This window comes from Hyperoodon ampullatus (genome assembly GCF_949752795.1).
Source record: "Hyperoodon ampullatus genome assembly, chromosome: 17".
NCBI classification, from domain to species: Eukaryota; Metazoa; Chordata; class Mammalia; order Artiodactyla; family Ziphiidae; genus Hyperoodon; species Hyperoodon ampullatus.
In genome coordinates, this window is record NC_136930.1 from 7,448,415 (window position 1) to 7,462,778 (window position 14,364).

At 45.1% G+C, this 14,364-nt stretch overlaps 1 protein-coding gene across 2 annotated transcripts in view; it reads left to right on the plus strand.

Annotated features, from left to right (window-relative positions):
- The window catches only part of CHD7 (chromodomain helicase DNA binding protein 7), a 121,599-nt gene extending 112,502 nt beyond the window's left edge, over positions 1-9,097 (plus strand). For both annotated transcript variants that reach the window (XM_079722225.1, XM_079722226.1), the window contains exons 32-37: positions 146-376; positions 605-1,048; positions 4,139-4,360; positions 5,414-5,554; positions 5,773-5,877; positions 7,186-9,097. In XM_079722225.1, coding sequence (XP_079578351.1) covers positions 146-376; positions 605-1,048; positions 4,139-4,360; positions 5,414-5,554; positions 5,773-5,877; positions 7,186-8,124 — 2,082 coding nt within the window. In that variant the 3' untranslated portion in view covers positions 8,125-9,097. The remainder of the gene's footprint in view (positions 1-145; positions 377-604; positions 1,049-4,138; positions 4,361-5,413; positions 5,555-5,772; positions 5,878-7,185) is intronic.
- The last annotated feature ends 5,267 nt before the right edge of the window (positions 9,098-14,364 follow it).

The following is a 14,364-nucleotide window of genomic DNA, read 5'->3' on the forward strand; positions in this document are numbered from 1 at the left end:
GTTTGCTTTTTGTTTACTTTTGCTTTTCGCCTGCCCATCTGCTTTTAAGCCTTTTCTGCTCTTCAGCTTCTCAGTGGATGTATTTATCTCGTAATTTTCACCAGGACTTTGTTACAGTTTCGTGTGACTTTTCTTCTCCCTCCAGGATCGAGTAATGATAAACCGATTAGACAACATCTGTGAAGCAGTGTTGAAAGGCAAATGGCCGGTAAATAGGCGCCAGATGTTTGATTTCCAGGGCCTCATCCCCGGCTACACGCCCCCCACTGCCGACAGTCCCCTGCAGAAGAGGAGCCTGGCCGAGCTCTCCATGGTGGTGGGCCGGGCGAGCATCAGCAGCAGCGAGGACCTCACCACTTCCCCTCAGTTGTCCAAGGTCAGTTAGAGCGCTTTGCTGGTGCCGCTTAAAGATAAGCTCCCTTGACTTGGTTTGGAAGCTCGTGTTCACTGGTCCTGCTGAGAAATAAGGAGGCTGCTGTTTCCTCCGCTCCGTTCAGCAGCCTCGGATGTTTAATTCCTTAAGCTTCTCGTTCCTGGTTTCCGCGAGCCAGCCCGTGCAGCAGGTGCCGTTTTGGCTCACTCTTGTGTTGGGATTTCTCAACAGGAAGACGCCCTCAACCTCTCCGTCCCTCGCCAGCGGAGGAGGAGGAGGAGAAAGATCGAAATCGAGGCCGAAAGAGCTGCCAAGCGGCGAAACCTCATGGAGATGGTTGCCCAGCTGCGGGAGAATCAGGTGGTCTCGGAAAACGGACAAGAGAAAGTTGTCGATTTATCAAAGGCCTCGAGAGAGGCAGCAAGCTCTACCTCAAATTTTTCATCTCTTACTTCAAAGTTTATCTTGCCTAATGTCTCGGCGCCCATGTCTGATGCCTTTAAGACTCAAATGGAGCTGCTCCAGGCAGGCCTATCCCGCACGCCCGCCAGGCATCTGCTCAACGGCTCCCTCGTGGATGGAGAGCCTCCCATGAAGAGGAGGCGGGGAAGGAGGAAAAACGTGGAGGGCCTCGACCTGCTGTTCATGAGCCACAAACGGACGTCATTGAGTGCAGTAAGTCCAGGGGCTGGCTCCCCCGCGTGCCCGCGCCGGCGGCCCGGGGCCCGGCTCTGCTGCCCGCTCCGGGGCGCGCGCCCCTCGGTGACGCGGCGCGAAAGCCGGCCCCTTCCGCTAAAGAAGGAGTCGCGATGGACAGAGTCGTGGTTCTGAGCCGGAAAACTGTGTTGAGCGTTGACGCAGGTCACTCGGCCTGAACCACGGGTAGCTTGAGGATTTATTCTTCCCAAGATCCTAATACATTGATCACTCTCGGAAGACTAGGCCAAAACAAAAACGTGTTCTTCTGAGCCTGTAATCCTTGTCTCTGAACCCTCGAGGTGGAAAAAGCTTCTGCTCTTAAAAGTATCCATCTGTTTGGGGCCTGGCGTTTATTAGATTTGTTCAGTTTCAGACTTAAGATTTGTGTTCGCATGCAAAGGTGGTGATTGCAAATTCTCTTGCCTCCAGAAGCAGATATTTTAAAAATCTCAACTGAATTGAGGTCTGTGCTAGTTTAGGTTTGCAAGTACTATGTGTGTCAGTGGATTTTGTCATCTTCTTCTTCAATTCAAAGGAAATGAGTGCAGTGTAATCAAAATAACTCTCTTCCTTAATCCGCTTCAACCACTCACCTAAAAAAGTGCCGCCCAGCTAAGGATGAGGTTTTACCCCAGAGAACCCGATTACACGAAGTCTTTTTAAAGCACTAAAATGGGTACAAGGTACTGTAAGCCTTTGGATTTGAAACCCGAATCAGCACAGAGGTGCTGGAGCTCCTGCCCAAGGAGATGGGATGCCGGCGGCTGGCCCATCCCCTGGGCGGTGGGACACAGTTTGGGAAACACCGAGGGGAGACGTTTGTTTCAATATGTTTTTCCTTATTTCATTCCTATTATTATTTCCCCATTTTTTATTTCTTGAATTTAGAGGAAACTTAATAAAAGAGTAGGGAAGGCGTGGTCAAGTTAGAGTTTCGAAGTGACAAAATAGCCTTCACTGAAACTTGCCCCCTAAGTGGGGTCTGATTAAACCAGAAGCATCCGGGTGGTTAAAAGGTAATTTTCAAAACTCATTACGAATGTACCAGTGGTAGTAATGGTCATTTTTGTTGATCATCTGACTACTTCTAGAATCTTGAAAAATACACCTCACAGTGGATCAGCTGTGGTTGTTTTTTCCCTAAGTTAAAACGCCATTTCTAGGTGTGTGGTCCCCAAAGTGGCATCGCCAGCCATTAGCTTCCTGCTGGGAACCACCCTGATGCTTTGATAGGTTTTGTTCACTGAACAAACATCAACAAATCGGGAGTTTCTGCAGCTCACACACGGCTTCATTTACTGTCTTTCAATTTGAATCTCACGTTTGTCTGTGGACCCAGCGTCAGGGATTAACAGTCAGTGCGACCAAGTCCTATTGTAGTTATACACCCTATATTAAACTTATGGCTGACTTTATTCACTCACATATTTTAAGCTGTCCCTAGGAATTTATTGTTTTTTTCCCCTGAGGTCATATTTAGCAACCTGGCTCAAAACTCCTAACAGACGTTAAGAGAATGTATTTTTATTTTTATTATTTTAATTTTTTTTTTAACTCTTAACTGTTGGAATTTGGGAATTCCTCATTTGGTATTATAGAGGGTTATGTGCATGCACATAAAGTACAAGGAGAATGCTGATTGGTCTGTAAATAAACTGAGCAGTGAAGAGGTATAGAGGTCGGCAAGGTTACTTGTGTGGAACAAGACAGATCCCAAAATGTTGTGTTGTGTTAGCATTCAAACTGGAGACCACTGTGCAGCTGTGAAAAGTAAGTAAGTTGTGAGAGCCAACCCCGTCCTGAGCCAAGCACGGGGATGCGAAGAATAAAGGCCCGACGGGTGCCTGCACCAGAGAACTCAGTGTAAAAGACGGGTGACAGATAAATAACAACATATCACTGTCGTGAGAAGCCCCTGGGGTACTCTGAAAACCCAAAGGAAGAATGGGACTGGAGGAGGAGGATATGGGGAGAAACAGACAGGGAAGTTTCCCTGGCGTTGGTCAAACCTCGGTGAAATTTTGAAGGTTGTATGGGGGTTAAGTCATTTGAAAAGAGGGGGCGGGGAGAGCATGTGCAACGGCACTGAGGCCAGAGAGAGCCTGTCATGTCTGGTGAACTGAAAGTTACTGGCCAGGGACTTTGGTGAGGAGGCAGCTTCAGCAGAGATGACCTTGGCGACAAGGTAGGCTGCAAACCACGGAGGGCTGTGATTGCCATGCTAAAGAACTTGGATTTTATCCTGAAGGTGATGCGGATTCACTTATCAAAATAGCTTAAACAGGGGAGTGATGTAGCATGATTTTTGAGCAGAGTGGAGGTTGGATTAAAGAAGGGTGGAACTAGAATCAGGTGGACCGTTTAGGAGTAAATGCAGTGATACAGGTGGTCAGTGACGGAGACCTGAACCAAAGCGGGAACAGTAGGGATGGACAGATGGGCCTCACTGAAGATGTCTGCAGGTTGAAATAACAGAGTTTGAGGACCAGTGGCTGGGTGATGGTAGAGTCTCAACTCTAACTCAACTTCAGTTAGAGTTGATTTTTCCAGTGTTGCCACACACGGCTCATGTGAACTATTGTACTACCGAAAAAAGTGTACTGATCACAGAGTGCCAAAAAGCTAGGTATAAACTGGCTTTTGGAACATTGCTTTAATTATAATTTCTTTAATGATGCTATCCAGGGATCCCCAAAAGAGATTGAGCGGCTACCTTTCATGCATATCGGGCTCAGGCTCCACTGCCTGTGTCATGCTCCACTGCCTGTGTCATGCTCCTGGTGGCTTAAGGTCTCAAACATGGAGCGGTGATGGACCACATCACATCAAAGTCCACAGTGATGGACTGTGAATTTTCTACCCCATTAACTCATTCTGCAGTGTGAAGAATGATACATGTTCCACCTTCTCACTTAATAGCTGTTCCCAAACTGCCGTTGTTTCAAGTAACTTTTTTCCCTTTATGATCAGAGATCCATTATGCTAGGCTGGCGTCTCCTCGGGCTAGGATGTTGTCAGGATCTCTCTCTTCATGTGAGAATTCCGACCATTGTCAACTTTCTGCAGGAGGATGCTGAGGTGACCAAAGCTTTTGAAGAAGATATAGAGACCCCACCTACAAGAAACATTCCTTCTCCTGGACAGCTGGACCCAGACACGCGGATCCCTGTTATAAATCTCGAAGATGGGACTAGGCTGGTGGGGGAAGAAGCTCCTAAAAATAAGGACTTAGTTGAATGGCTGAAGCTGCATCCCGCTTACACTGTTGATATGCCAAGTTACGTACCAGTGAGTATCACAGAGTGTGGAGTTGGGAGGATTCTTGCTCAGTCAGTCCATTTCCTTCTCCCACGCGACGGAGAAATCCCTTGTCCCCCTGCCTTTCGCCTGACTGTCTCGTCATCTCGGACGTTTCCTAGCTTTTGTCATTGTATGTTCTACATTAGAGAAACTAGCTTCAGGTCTGTCCTACGTGACGGGCGGCCTTGTAGTTATTTGAAGACGCCTAGTACGCATTTCCTTGCTTTTTCCTTCTCCCACCAAATGGATGTTTTTTTTTTCTGTTACTCTTCACGTGGCGTGGTTTCCAGGGGGGTCTCGTTATTGGGAAGGCAGTCCCCAACGTGGTCTAATTGGTCTCTGGACTGGGTCTGCCCAGCACAGAATATTAGGAAGCTGTTACTGCAGAGACCTGAGCCGCTAACACAGCCCAAGACTTTATTAGCCTCTTAGACAAGTAACACTCACGCCGTTTATTAAACATGAGACAGGATCTCCAGATGATTTGTCACTTAAACTGTTTGCTAGCTAGTTGTGCAGATGTTTTGCGTCCTATAACTTATGTGATTGAATTTTTGAAAACTTAAGTGTAGGAGTTTACATTTTATCTTGTTGAGTTCCTGCCACTGAGAATGCACCCTCCTACAAAGGCTCTTTTATCCCTTGGGTTGTTTCTCCTCATGTACAGTCACATGTCGTAGATGTGAGATCACCTCTGTATCCACTCAAGTCTCTGAGTAGAGATTAGCAAAGGTACCAGAGAAAGTTTCCTTTTCAAATACCATGACTTGGTTAAACATTTGAAGAAAAGATTTTAAGCAAGTTATTGAGAGATAAAAGGAAAAGCATGTTCTCCGCTTCTAAGTTTGTTCCTTAAGTAAAGGAAAAAGAGAATAGTCTTTCTTTTCAAAGGAAACTATGGTTTCTAATAATTAAAATGATTCTTGAAACTTCCATAGTAATTGAAAATGGCTTGACTGTTCTGTTTGTCATTTATATAGGAAAGAACAAGTACTAAGTACAATTTTACTAAATATGATTTTTGTTTTTGTTTTTTTGCAGAAGAATGCAGATGTGCTGTTTTCCTCATTTCAGAAACCGAAACAGAAACGACATAGATGTCGAAACCCTAATAAATTGGATATAAACACTTTGACAGGAGAAGAAAGGGTGCCTGTTGTCAATAAACGAAATGGGAAGAAGGTAAACATTGGGAAAGGGAATTGATCTCTATGTGATTTCTTTTCCCAGAAAGAAGTGTTTTATTCTGACATCTTTTATAGGGGAAAAGAATCATGTTTCTTCCAGAATACCTGTATATTTATATGATCTGTGTACGTATATGTGTAGATACACAGACGGGAGGGGGAGAGGGAAGAATTTGTCTGTTTCTAAATCATTTTCCGAATGCCTCTCCCTAGATGGGTGGAGCTATGGCGCCTCCGATGAAGGATCTACCCCGGTGGCTGGAAGAAAACCCCGAGTTTGCAGTTGCCCCAGACTGGACCGATATAGTCAAGCAGTCTGTAAGTACAGACTCTGCCTTTCTGTCCAGAAAGGTATCTGTACAAAACTGGTTTCCTGAATTTTTCTTTATTTTCTGTGGGCCATTAATTATTCAATGATAACTTATTCTTGGCTTAAAAGAGTTGACATAATGCATCATTTTCATACATCATTTAATACATCATCATTCCTTGTATCAATATGTCATTAATCCACCAAGGTGGATTAATTTGACAGCTCTGACTTAAAGGGATTGTATAGAAATATCCATTCTTAGTCTTCGAGGCAGACTTGCTCCGGGGAGGAATGCCCCAGGTAAACGTGGCTAACAGCATCTTTGGAATGGAATTTATGGTGGTTGAGATCCTTAAGATTAACTGTGATTTCTGATTTTAAAATAAACAAATGAAAAAATACAGCAATTCTGCCTAAGCATTAATCTCACTATTTCTTTTTTAAATTAATTTGTTTAAACGTCTTGATTTCTTTTTGTTTGTCTGTTTAAAGTATCCAGTAAAAGTGCTTATTTTTCTTTTGGTATACAGTTCTATCAGTCTTCACACATGGATGGTTTCTTGAACGGCCACCATAATCAGAATACAGACAGTTCTGTGACTCGCCCAAATTCCTTTGTATTATTCTCTGTCCCCACCCCTAGCCCAGGGCAACCGCTCGCTGATCTGTTCTCCATTCCTAGAGGTTTTGTCTTTTTGAGGATGTCACCTAAACAGAAGCATAAATTGCGTACCCTTTTTGAGACGGCTCCCTTCACTCATCGTATTGAGATTCATCCAAGTGGTTACATGTGTCACAGGTTTCGCTGCCGACCGGGCTCCTGTGTGTGGATGTACCCCTGGGTGTGGTTACCCATCACCCACGAAAGGACATCTGGGCTGTTTTCAGACTTTGACAATTATGAGTAGAACTGCTATAAACATTCATGTACAGGTTTTTGTGTGAACATGAGTTTTTGTTTCTCCAGGGTAGATACTAAAATATAACTTTAAATTTTCCATAGTTTTCAACTTCCTTCTGATGTGCTATTTCTCGAGTTAGCTATGGATGCAGATACCTTGACATTTACCTCACCGATAGAGTAGCCTTTAACATTTTTTTCTGCAATTCAGCATAATTCGGTGAGCTATGCAGTGCTAAAAAACAGAAGTTTTGCTTTCTGAGGTCTGATCCTTGAGCTTCTAGAATGGAAATAATTGCTTGTGTATTTCCATTCCGAATGTCAGTGTTCAATCCATCACAAAGGCCCGCGTGCAAATGAGGTTTTCTTCCGAAGCTTTGATAGCCCCTGTTTGCCTCTCCCTTCCTTTCAGGGTTTCGTTCCTGAGTCGATGTTTGACCGTCTTCTCACCGGCCCCGTGGTGCGGGGAGAAGGGGCGAGCCGGCGGGGACGGAGGCCCAAAAGTGAAATCGCCCGCGCCGCCGCCGCCGCCGTGGCCTCCACGTCGGGCATCAACCCCCTGCTGGTGAACAGCCTGTTCGCTGGGATGGACCTGACGAGCCTGCAGAGCCTCCAGAACCTCCAGTCTCTGCAGCTGGCCGGCCTCATGGGCTTCCCTCCGGGACTGGCCACGGCCGCCGCCGCCGCCGGAGGCGACGCCAAGAACCCGGCCGCTGTGCTGCCCCTGGTGCTGCCGGGCGTGGCCGGCCTGCCCAGCATGTTCGGGCTGGGCGGGCTGCTCAACACCCCGCTGTCCGCCGCCGCCGCCGCGGCCGCCGCCGCGGCCGCCGGCAACACCGCGGCCGCGGCCGGCCCCGCGGAGCCGGAAGACGGCGCGTGCAAAGCGGAGGAGAAGGGCAACGAGAACGAGGACGAGAACAAGGACTCGGAGAAAAGCACAGACGCCGTTCCGGGCCCGGACTCTGCGAATGGCTCTGTTGGTGCTGCTACTGGCCCGGCCGGCCTGCCCTCCAACCCGCTCGCGTTCAACCCCTTCCTCCTGTCCACCATGGCCCCGGGCCTCTTCTACCCGTCCATGTTTCTACCTCCGGGACTGGGGGGATTGACGCTGCCGGGCTTCCCCGCCTTGGCGGGACTGCAGAACGCCGTGGGCTCCGGCGACGACAAGGCTCCCGACAAGGCCGAGGGGGGCGCCTTTCAGGAAGAGGAGACCCTCGAGGGCAGCGACGCCGAGGAGAGCCTGGACAAGACGGCGGAGTCCTCAGTCTTAGAAGACGAGATAGCACAGGGCGAAGAGCTAGACTCACTCGACGGGGGGGACGAAATAGAAAACAATGAAAATGATGGATAAGCAGTACCAGTTTCAGTGAAAGTGTTTAAAACTTCTGACAAGTGGTAGTCCTACTGTTTACACTCACACTTAATGTTCATGCCTAGTTTTATAAGCTGTTCTGTAATATAGTGTAGCAAAAGAAAAAAAAAGTCCAAGTCATGTTATACAGGTGTGTCAAAAGGTATCTTGGTCATTAAGTATTGTGCAGTGCATTATTTATTATCCCTAGGAGAGATGAAATTTGAGAGATGATCATGTCTTTTTAAGGAAACTTACATAATGCTCTGCTTTTTTGTTTTGTTTTTTCCTTTTCCTTTTCTTTTGGTACCATTGGTATTATAATAAAGAGCAATTTGTAACCAAGTGGCACGAATGGAAGGAAGTGCTGCTCAAAGGAAGTATGAAGTTATATATTTAATTTTTTAATTTTAATTTTTTTGCTGTGAAGGTCAAGATGAAATTTACCATACATATCGCCCTTGCTCATTTGTTTCCCTTTTTGACTACACGGGGGTTCCCGCACTTGCGCATCCCACACATCCACACACTCTGACAATCTCCACCTTAGTGTGAGCGTCTCTGTCCCGAGGCGCAGCAATAAGAAGGCAGCTGTTGAATGTGAAGGGTCCCTTTGGAAATTAACCTACTGGGAGGGTTCTTGCCAGACAGAACTGCAGTTCCATTGTCTCGTGGTCTTGTAATGCACTGGTATAAACAAAATAAATAGATGAATAAATAAAGAGTGAGAGAAGAGAGAATCAGGTACCTTTTTTAAATTAAAGGACTTTGTTACTTTAGCCACAAGCTAAAACAGCATTACCTCAGCTCTAAACTAGCCTTGAAGTTTACAGACATGACTTTGTAAATGTATTGTTTTTCTTTGTTGTGATGTCCTTTTATTTTTTTCCCTTTGAAAACTGCTATCATGTAAGATAAAATGTAAATTGCTGCCAACTGTAGTAATGATGCTTTTAATAAAAGTGACCCATGATATGCAGAGATGTAATTATAGAATGTAGTAGGGTAGGGGAACTGGTTTCACTCTATTTTTTGTATTCGCAATAGATGCAAATACAGCATTCTGGCCTTTGTACAGTTTTCTTGATATATCCTCCTATACCAGATTAGCTGTTGGTAATACGCTCAACTGGTTGTCTTCCGACTAGACTGGAAGAAAAACCTCACATTACCTTGACATAATTCCACTCCAGATATCTCAGCAGCACCACACGCAGAAACCTCCCATTACTCCCTCAAAAGGGCATGCGAGGCTGAGACTACTTAAAAAACGTGTGCAGCGTCTGATAACGTGGTACACCGAGGAACAAAGGGTCAAAAGAAAAACGAGGCTTTAATAGGCACAATATCTGGGTCATTTATCCTCGGTTAATGGGTAGAAAAACACAATGCCGTGGTGTCAGCAAGGGACGCAAAGGCACTCTGGTGTCCGGAGGACCCGGGCTCGGTGCCAGCGCCACGGAGCCCCACGTGGAACGAGGAGGGACGCGCTGCAGCAAGCGCAGGCGAGCGCGAGCACGCGCACGCACACGCAGACGCACAACGCAGGCACGCAGCGCACGTGCAGGTACGCGCACGCACAGGCTGAGAGCCGCTGCTTCGGGCGCCCCTTTGAGGTAAGGTAGAATTTGAGATTCTCTGTTTCACCTTGTAATGTCACCTGACCAAACACAAAGCCCCATGTCCCTGCAGTTAAAAAGGAGGGGAAGAGAGGGTGAGGGTGGTCTGCGGTGGCTCCCTGCACACCGCCCCCGGGACGCGCCCAACCCCTCCCCCGCCCGACGTGGCACAAGACAGGCTGTCCGAGTCCCTTTTAGATAATGAGGTTCCGTGAATTAGCATCGCAAGATGAAAATATACCCATGATGATTCTGGAAAAGGAGCTCCGTGAAGCCTCCACCTTGGACGCCCCGTGGTGGCTTCACCAGTCACCTCACCGTGACTCTTCGTTCTTGAAAGTGAGCGCCTGGGTAGTGCGCGGGCAGGAAAGTGCCTTTAGTAAATCAACTATACTTCAATAAAAACAATAATAAAATTAAATTTAAAAAGAATTTTTTTAAAAGAATAGCTTCGGGAACAGAATTCTTCAAACGTGGAAAATAAGACTAGACTTCCACAAAGTATAAAGAACTTAAATAACTGAAAGACTTTTTAAGCCTTAAAATAGGACCTTAGGTAGGGAGAATATGTTTCATAAAGTGAGTCTTAAAGGGGCTTCTTCTGAAATTCTTTATAGCGTTGGAAGTTTTCCTATGACCTTCTGTAAATAGAGCACACGATGTGACTCTGTCCCTGTTAAAGGAAGATGCTGAGAATAATGACGACCTTCAAAGCAGAGGCATCACTTGCTTGTGGCCAGAAGGAACCCTGACATGATAGGTAGGTCAGCAGCCGGCCCTGAGTCATCTGGGATTTACCTGTGAAGGTGGCCTTGAAGTCATGCAAGTTTCCAAACGCAAAAAATGCGTTTGTTTGTTTTTTCTAATGGAATTAATTCTCGACGTGAGATCTCGAATTTGCCTAAGTAAGAAACTTTTAAATTCAGTCTGATCTTTCATAACTGGTGTTTGTCCTGTGCTTGTATAAATTAAGCACTGAGGTGCTCAGTGCTTTCCATGGCGTTGCTGTTTCACCGTCGCTTCTCTTCTGTGAGGGAAGTGCTGCTTTCCAGGAGGAAACAGAGACTTGGAGGCTTTAAGTAACTTGCTAGCAGTAAGTACAGGAGCTGGATCTGAACCCAGGCAGTCTAACATTAGAGGTTCCTTACAGTTTCCTGAAATACTGCACTCTGGTCTCTGAAATAAAATAGTTATTTAGTGATGATTTGAAGTGTCCAGGGCTTTTGTATTTTTATGTTCCCCCCCTACCCCTCCATAAGGGACCTTAAATCTCAGATTGGGAATTAAGAGGCAGTCTATATGAAACAGAACCTGGAAGAAGAGTGTGAGCTCTGACTAGGCAAACTTGAGTGCCAGTTACCTCATTTAAATTTGGATTTATCTTGCCCCATGAATGTTTCTATTTTATGAAGAAGTCAAGTCTTTAGAAAAGATTAACTTAAGCCTCAAAGCTAGCAAATTGCAAACCTGGTATTTCAGCTCAGATTGATCTAACTTCTGGGGTATTTCAGCCCTAGGCATTAACCACTGCGCTGGGGTGATTAACATTCATCAACAAACGTTTACTGGGTGCTATGTGCTAGGTACTGTTTTAGTGGCAAGAATATAGCAAAAACCAAAAACAGACTAGGGCCCTGCTGTCATTGGGCTTATATGCTAATAGGAAGAGACAGGTGATACACAGATACAAATACAATTTTTGTAGATGGAGGAATACTATTCAATAAGGTGATGGGGTGGTCAGGCAGGAGCCCTCTGTGGAGGGGACAACTCTGCTTTACACCTGAGTGATGAGAAGCAGTGGCCAGACGAAGCTGGTTGGAGAATGTTCCAGGCAAATGGAAGAGCCAATGCAAAGGTCCTGTGTTGACAGTGAGCTTGGAGGAAGCAGGGGCAGGGAGGCTGTTTGCCTAGAAGATTTGGGGGGTAGGGACCAAACCTGTCCTGGTGGAGGGCTTGGATGTCTTTTCTAAGTGCCATAGAAAGTTCCTTGGAAGGTTTTCTGCAGAGAATTGATATCATATTCATGTTTCTAAAAAAATAATCACTATGGCTGCAATGTGAAAAAAATGGCTTGTAAAGAAGAATCAGGAGCCCCATTTGGGAGACTGTTGTAGCAGCCTTGGATCAAGGCAGTGGGTAGCAGTGGAGATGGGAAGCAGTAAATGGCTTTGGGCTGTGTTTTAAAGAAATAGAGCCTCCAATTTACATTAAGTGAATAATTTGAATTAACTTTTCAGGATTACTCCTACTGAAATATACCCAAAGGTAAAACCAACAGATGAAGAACATACACTTTTTTTTTTTTAATTCTATGATTACTGTTAATAGAAAAGGTGCTAGGAACAGAAATCTTTCCGTCCATGTCCTGTTACAAAGTTATCTTTTCAGTTCAATGAAAATTATTTGTTAATTATCTTTGGGAAGAGTTTTCAGCAATTATTTCTAACAGGTAGCGGAGGTAGGAAGGTGTGTGCGTCGTTGAAGTGATGTGTGTGCAGTGAACATCAGTGCGCCTCCAGAGCCATCAATAAATTTAAATTAGGAAGCAAAACAATGTAAATGACCTCTCCTAACAGGCACTTAAAAGTTAGAATATACCTTATGCATTCAACTTGGCTCTCTAATGAGCAATTTTGTGTATTTTCTTAGCACAGGTAAGATTTACCATCGTTTTATAGACATTTTATAGTAAAGTAAACTACATTTGGCAAAATAGATGTATAAATTACCATCCGGAATATTAAATCTAACATAAGACTCCTTCAGTGAAAGTATTTCATCATTGAATTTTTTGTTGGGAGACTCACCTAATTTGGAGATTTTTTTTCTTGTAGGAGTTAGAATGGTGATTTTCAAAGTATTTTGAGCTATAGAAATCATTTCTATGTCTAAGGTTTTTGCTGAACTTTCCTAATGCTCTAGACCAGAACTAAAAAACTCCCTGTGTATATGTGTTGGCAATATAGGTCCACCGTCCTAATGGGCCTGTTGGTCTGTGGATCTTATTTTGGATCTACCAATGTAGAGTTGATTTTTAATTTGCATCTCCTTGATGAATGTTTACCATGTAATTTAAATGAAATTGAAGAATAGGGTAATGACGATTAAAATTTCAAATATTCTTTCATCTGACATCTTTAGCTCCAGAACGATTGACTCTTATCATTTGTGTAGCTCCTAAACTGGTTGAAATTTTCATCATTTGAACAAAGATGGCAGAACCCATCTCCAGACGTGATACAGACATGTTATTTAAGTGTAGTGCTGTCTCCCAGCAGGTTTCTTCCTGTGAACGTTTCTCACTCGCGAGGTCTTTACTGGGCTCCAAGATAAATCTGTCATGGTGAATCTGAGTTACAGCCGAAGGACGACATAATAGATTTATTCTAAGGTATAATAAAGAGAAAAACACTAAGTCAAAATATGGTTTAGGCATCACTTAATACTCTACTCTTGGTGGTTTCCTCCGTCATCCCTTGCCCGCCTCTGCATTTTGATCTGAAGATTACAGGAATTTTGATTGATTTCAGAATTACACATGAGAGGGACCTGATTCTTTCCCGTGACTCAAGCCAGGTACTGCAGTAGCTTCACATCCTTTGCATCCCCAAACCATCTCCTAATTGTCAGCTGCAGTTAACGCGACTTCAACTTGGATGTAGGCTGGGTGACTGAAACCTAAGCGGGCTGTAAATTTAATAGTTTGGGGAGCACACATCACGTCTTGGAACGGAAAATTCATCCTGTTCAACATGTTTCACCATGTTTCCTTGGGAGTCAGGAAGCTCTTAACATTTTAGAATTCAGCATTTTTGTTTGGTAATAGGCACTCGTGAGTTAACCCAGAGCACAGCCTGGCGAGTTAGCTCGGAGTTCTTGCCACCAGCCGTTTACCTGGTGAGGCAGGATCTCTTGTCCGAGTCTGAGTGCTGAGACAGGTGTGGTGGCGAGAACTAGTATTTAGGCTCCTCCAGTGTAAGCCGTGTCCAGCAGTGGGCTGTCTGTGTGAAGTATAAACCTGCCATTCTTGTTCATTCAAGTCCGTGAGCTTAAACAAAAACTCCCAACCTAAAATAGAATAAGCTACACACTCTTTTAATAACAGCTGATGTTGTGATCTGAATAACAAGCCAGAAGGTTGCAGTCTCTCATGCTGCAAGACCAGAGTACCCCAGGACAGGATGACTGAAAGATGTTCAAGTTCAAAAAAGAAAAAAAAAAACTGTATACAATTACGAGCTTGCTTTATTTACATCCATGCTGATTTTATGATAGAACCTGCGCAACTGATAGTCTAAATATCCTTGCACGTTCTTGAAGCTTATTCCTTAGAGTTTTTGGATAGTGAATCGCGTATCTGAATGGCCCTAGCAGGCAGCCCCAGCTAAGTCTGGGACTTGAAGTCCCTGCAGGGATGGGACACGGCCTTGGCAGCCTCCACCCCTACAGGGCTTTTCTGGGCAGTTGTGGCTCTCAGGACGGATTTGCATATCTGTAGCTGCAGAGCTCCTGTTCTCTCACGAGGCTGGAAGCCCTGCGAGGCGCCTCTGGGATCCTTTCCATCTGATTGTAAGTGCCCCTGGAAAATGAGAGCAGCCGCCGTGTCTGACTGCGGAGG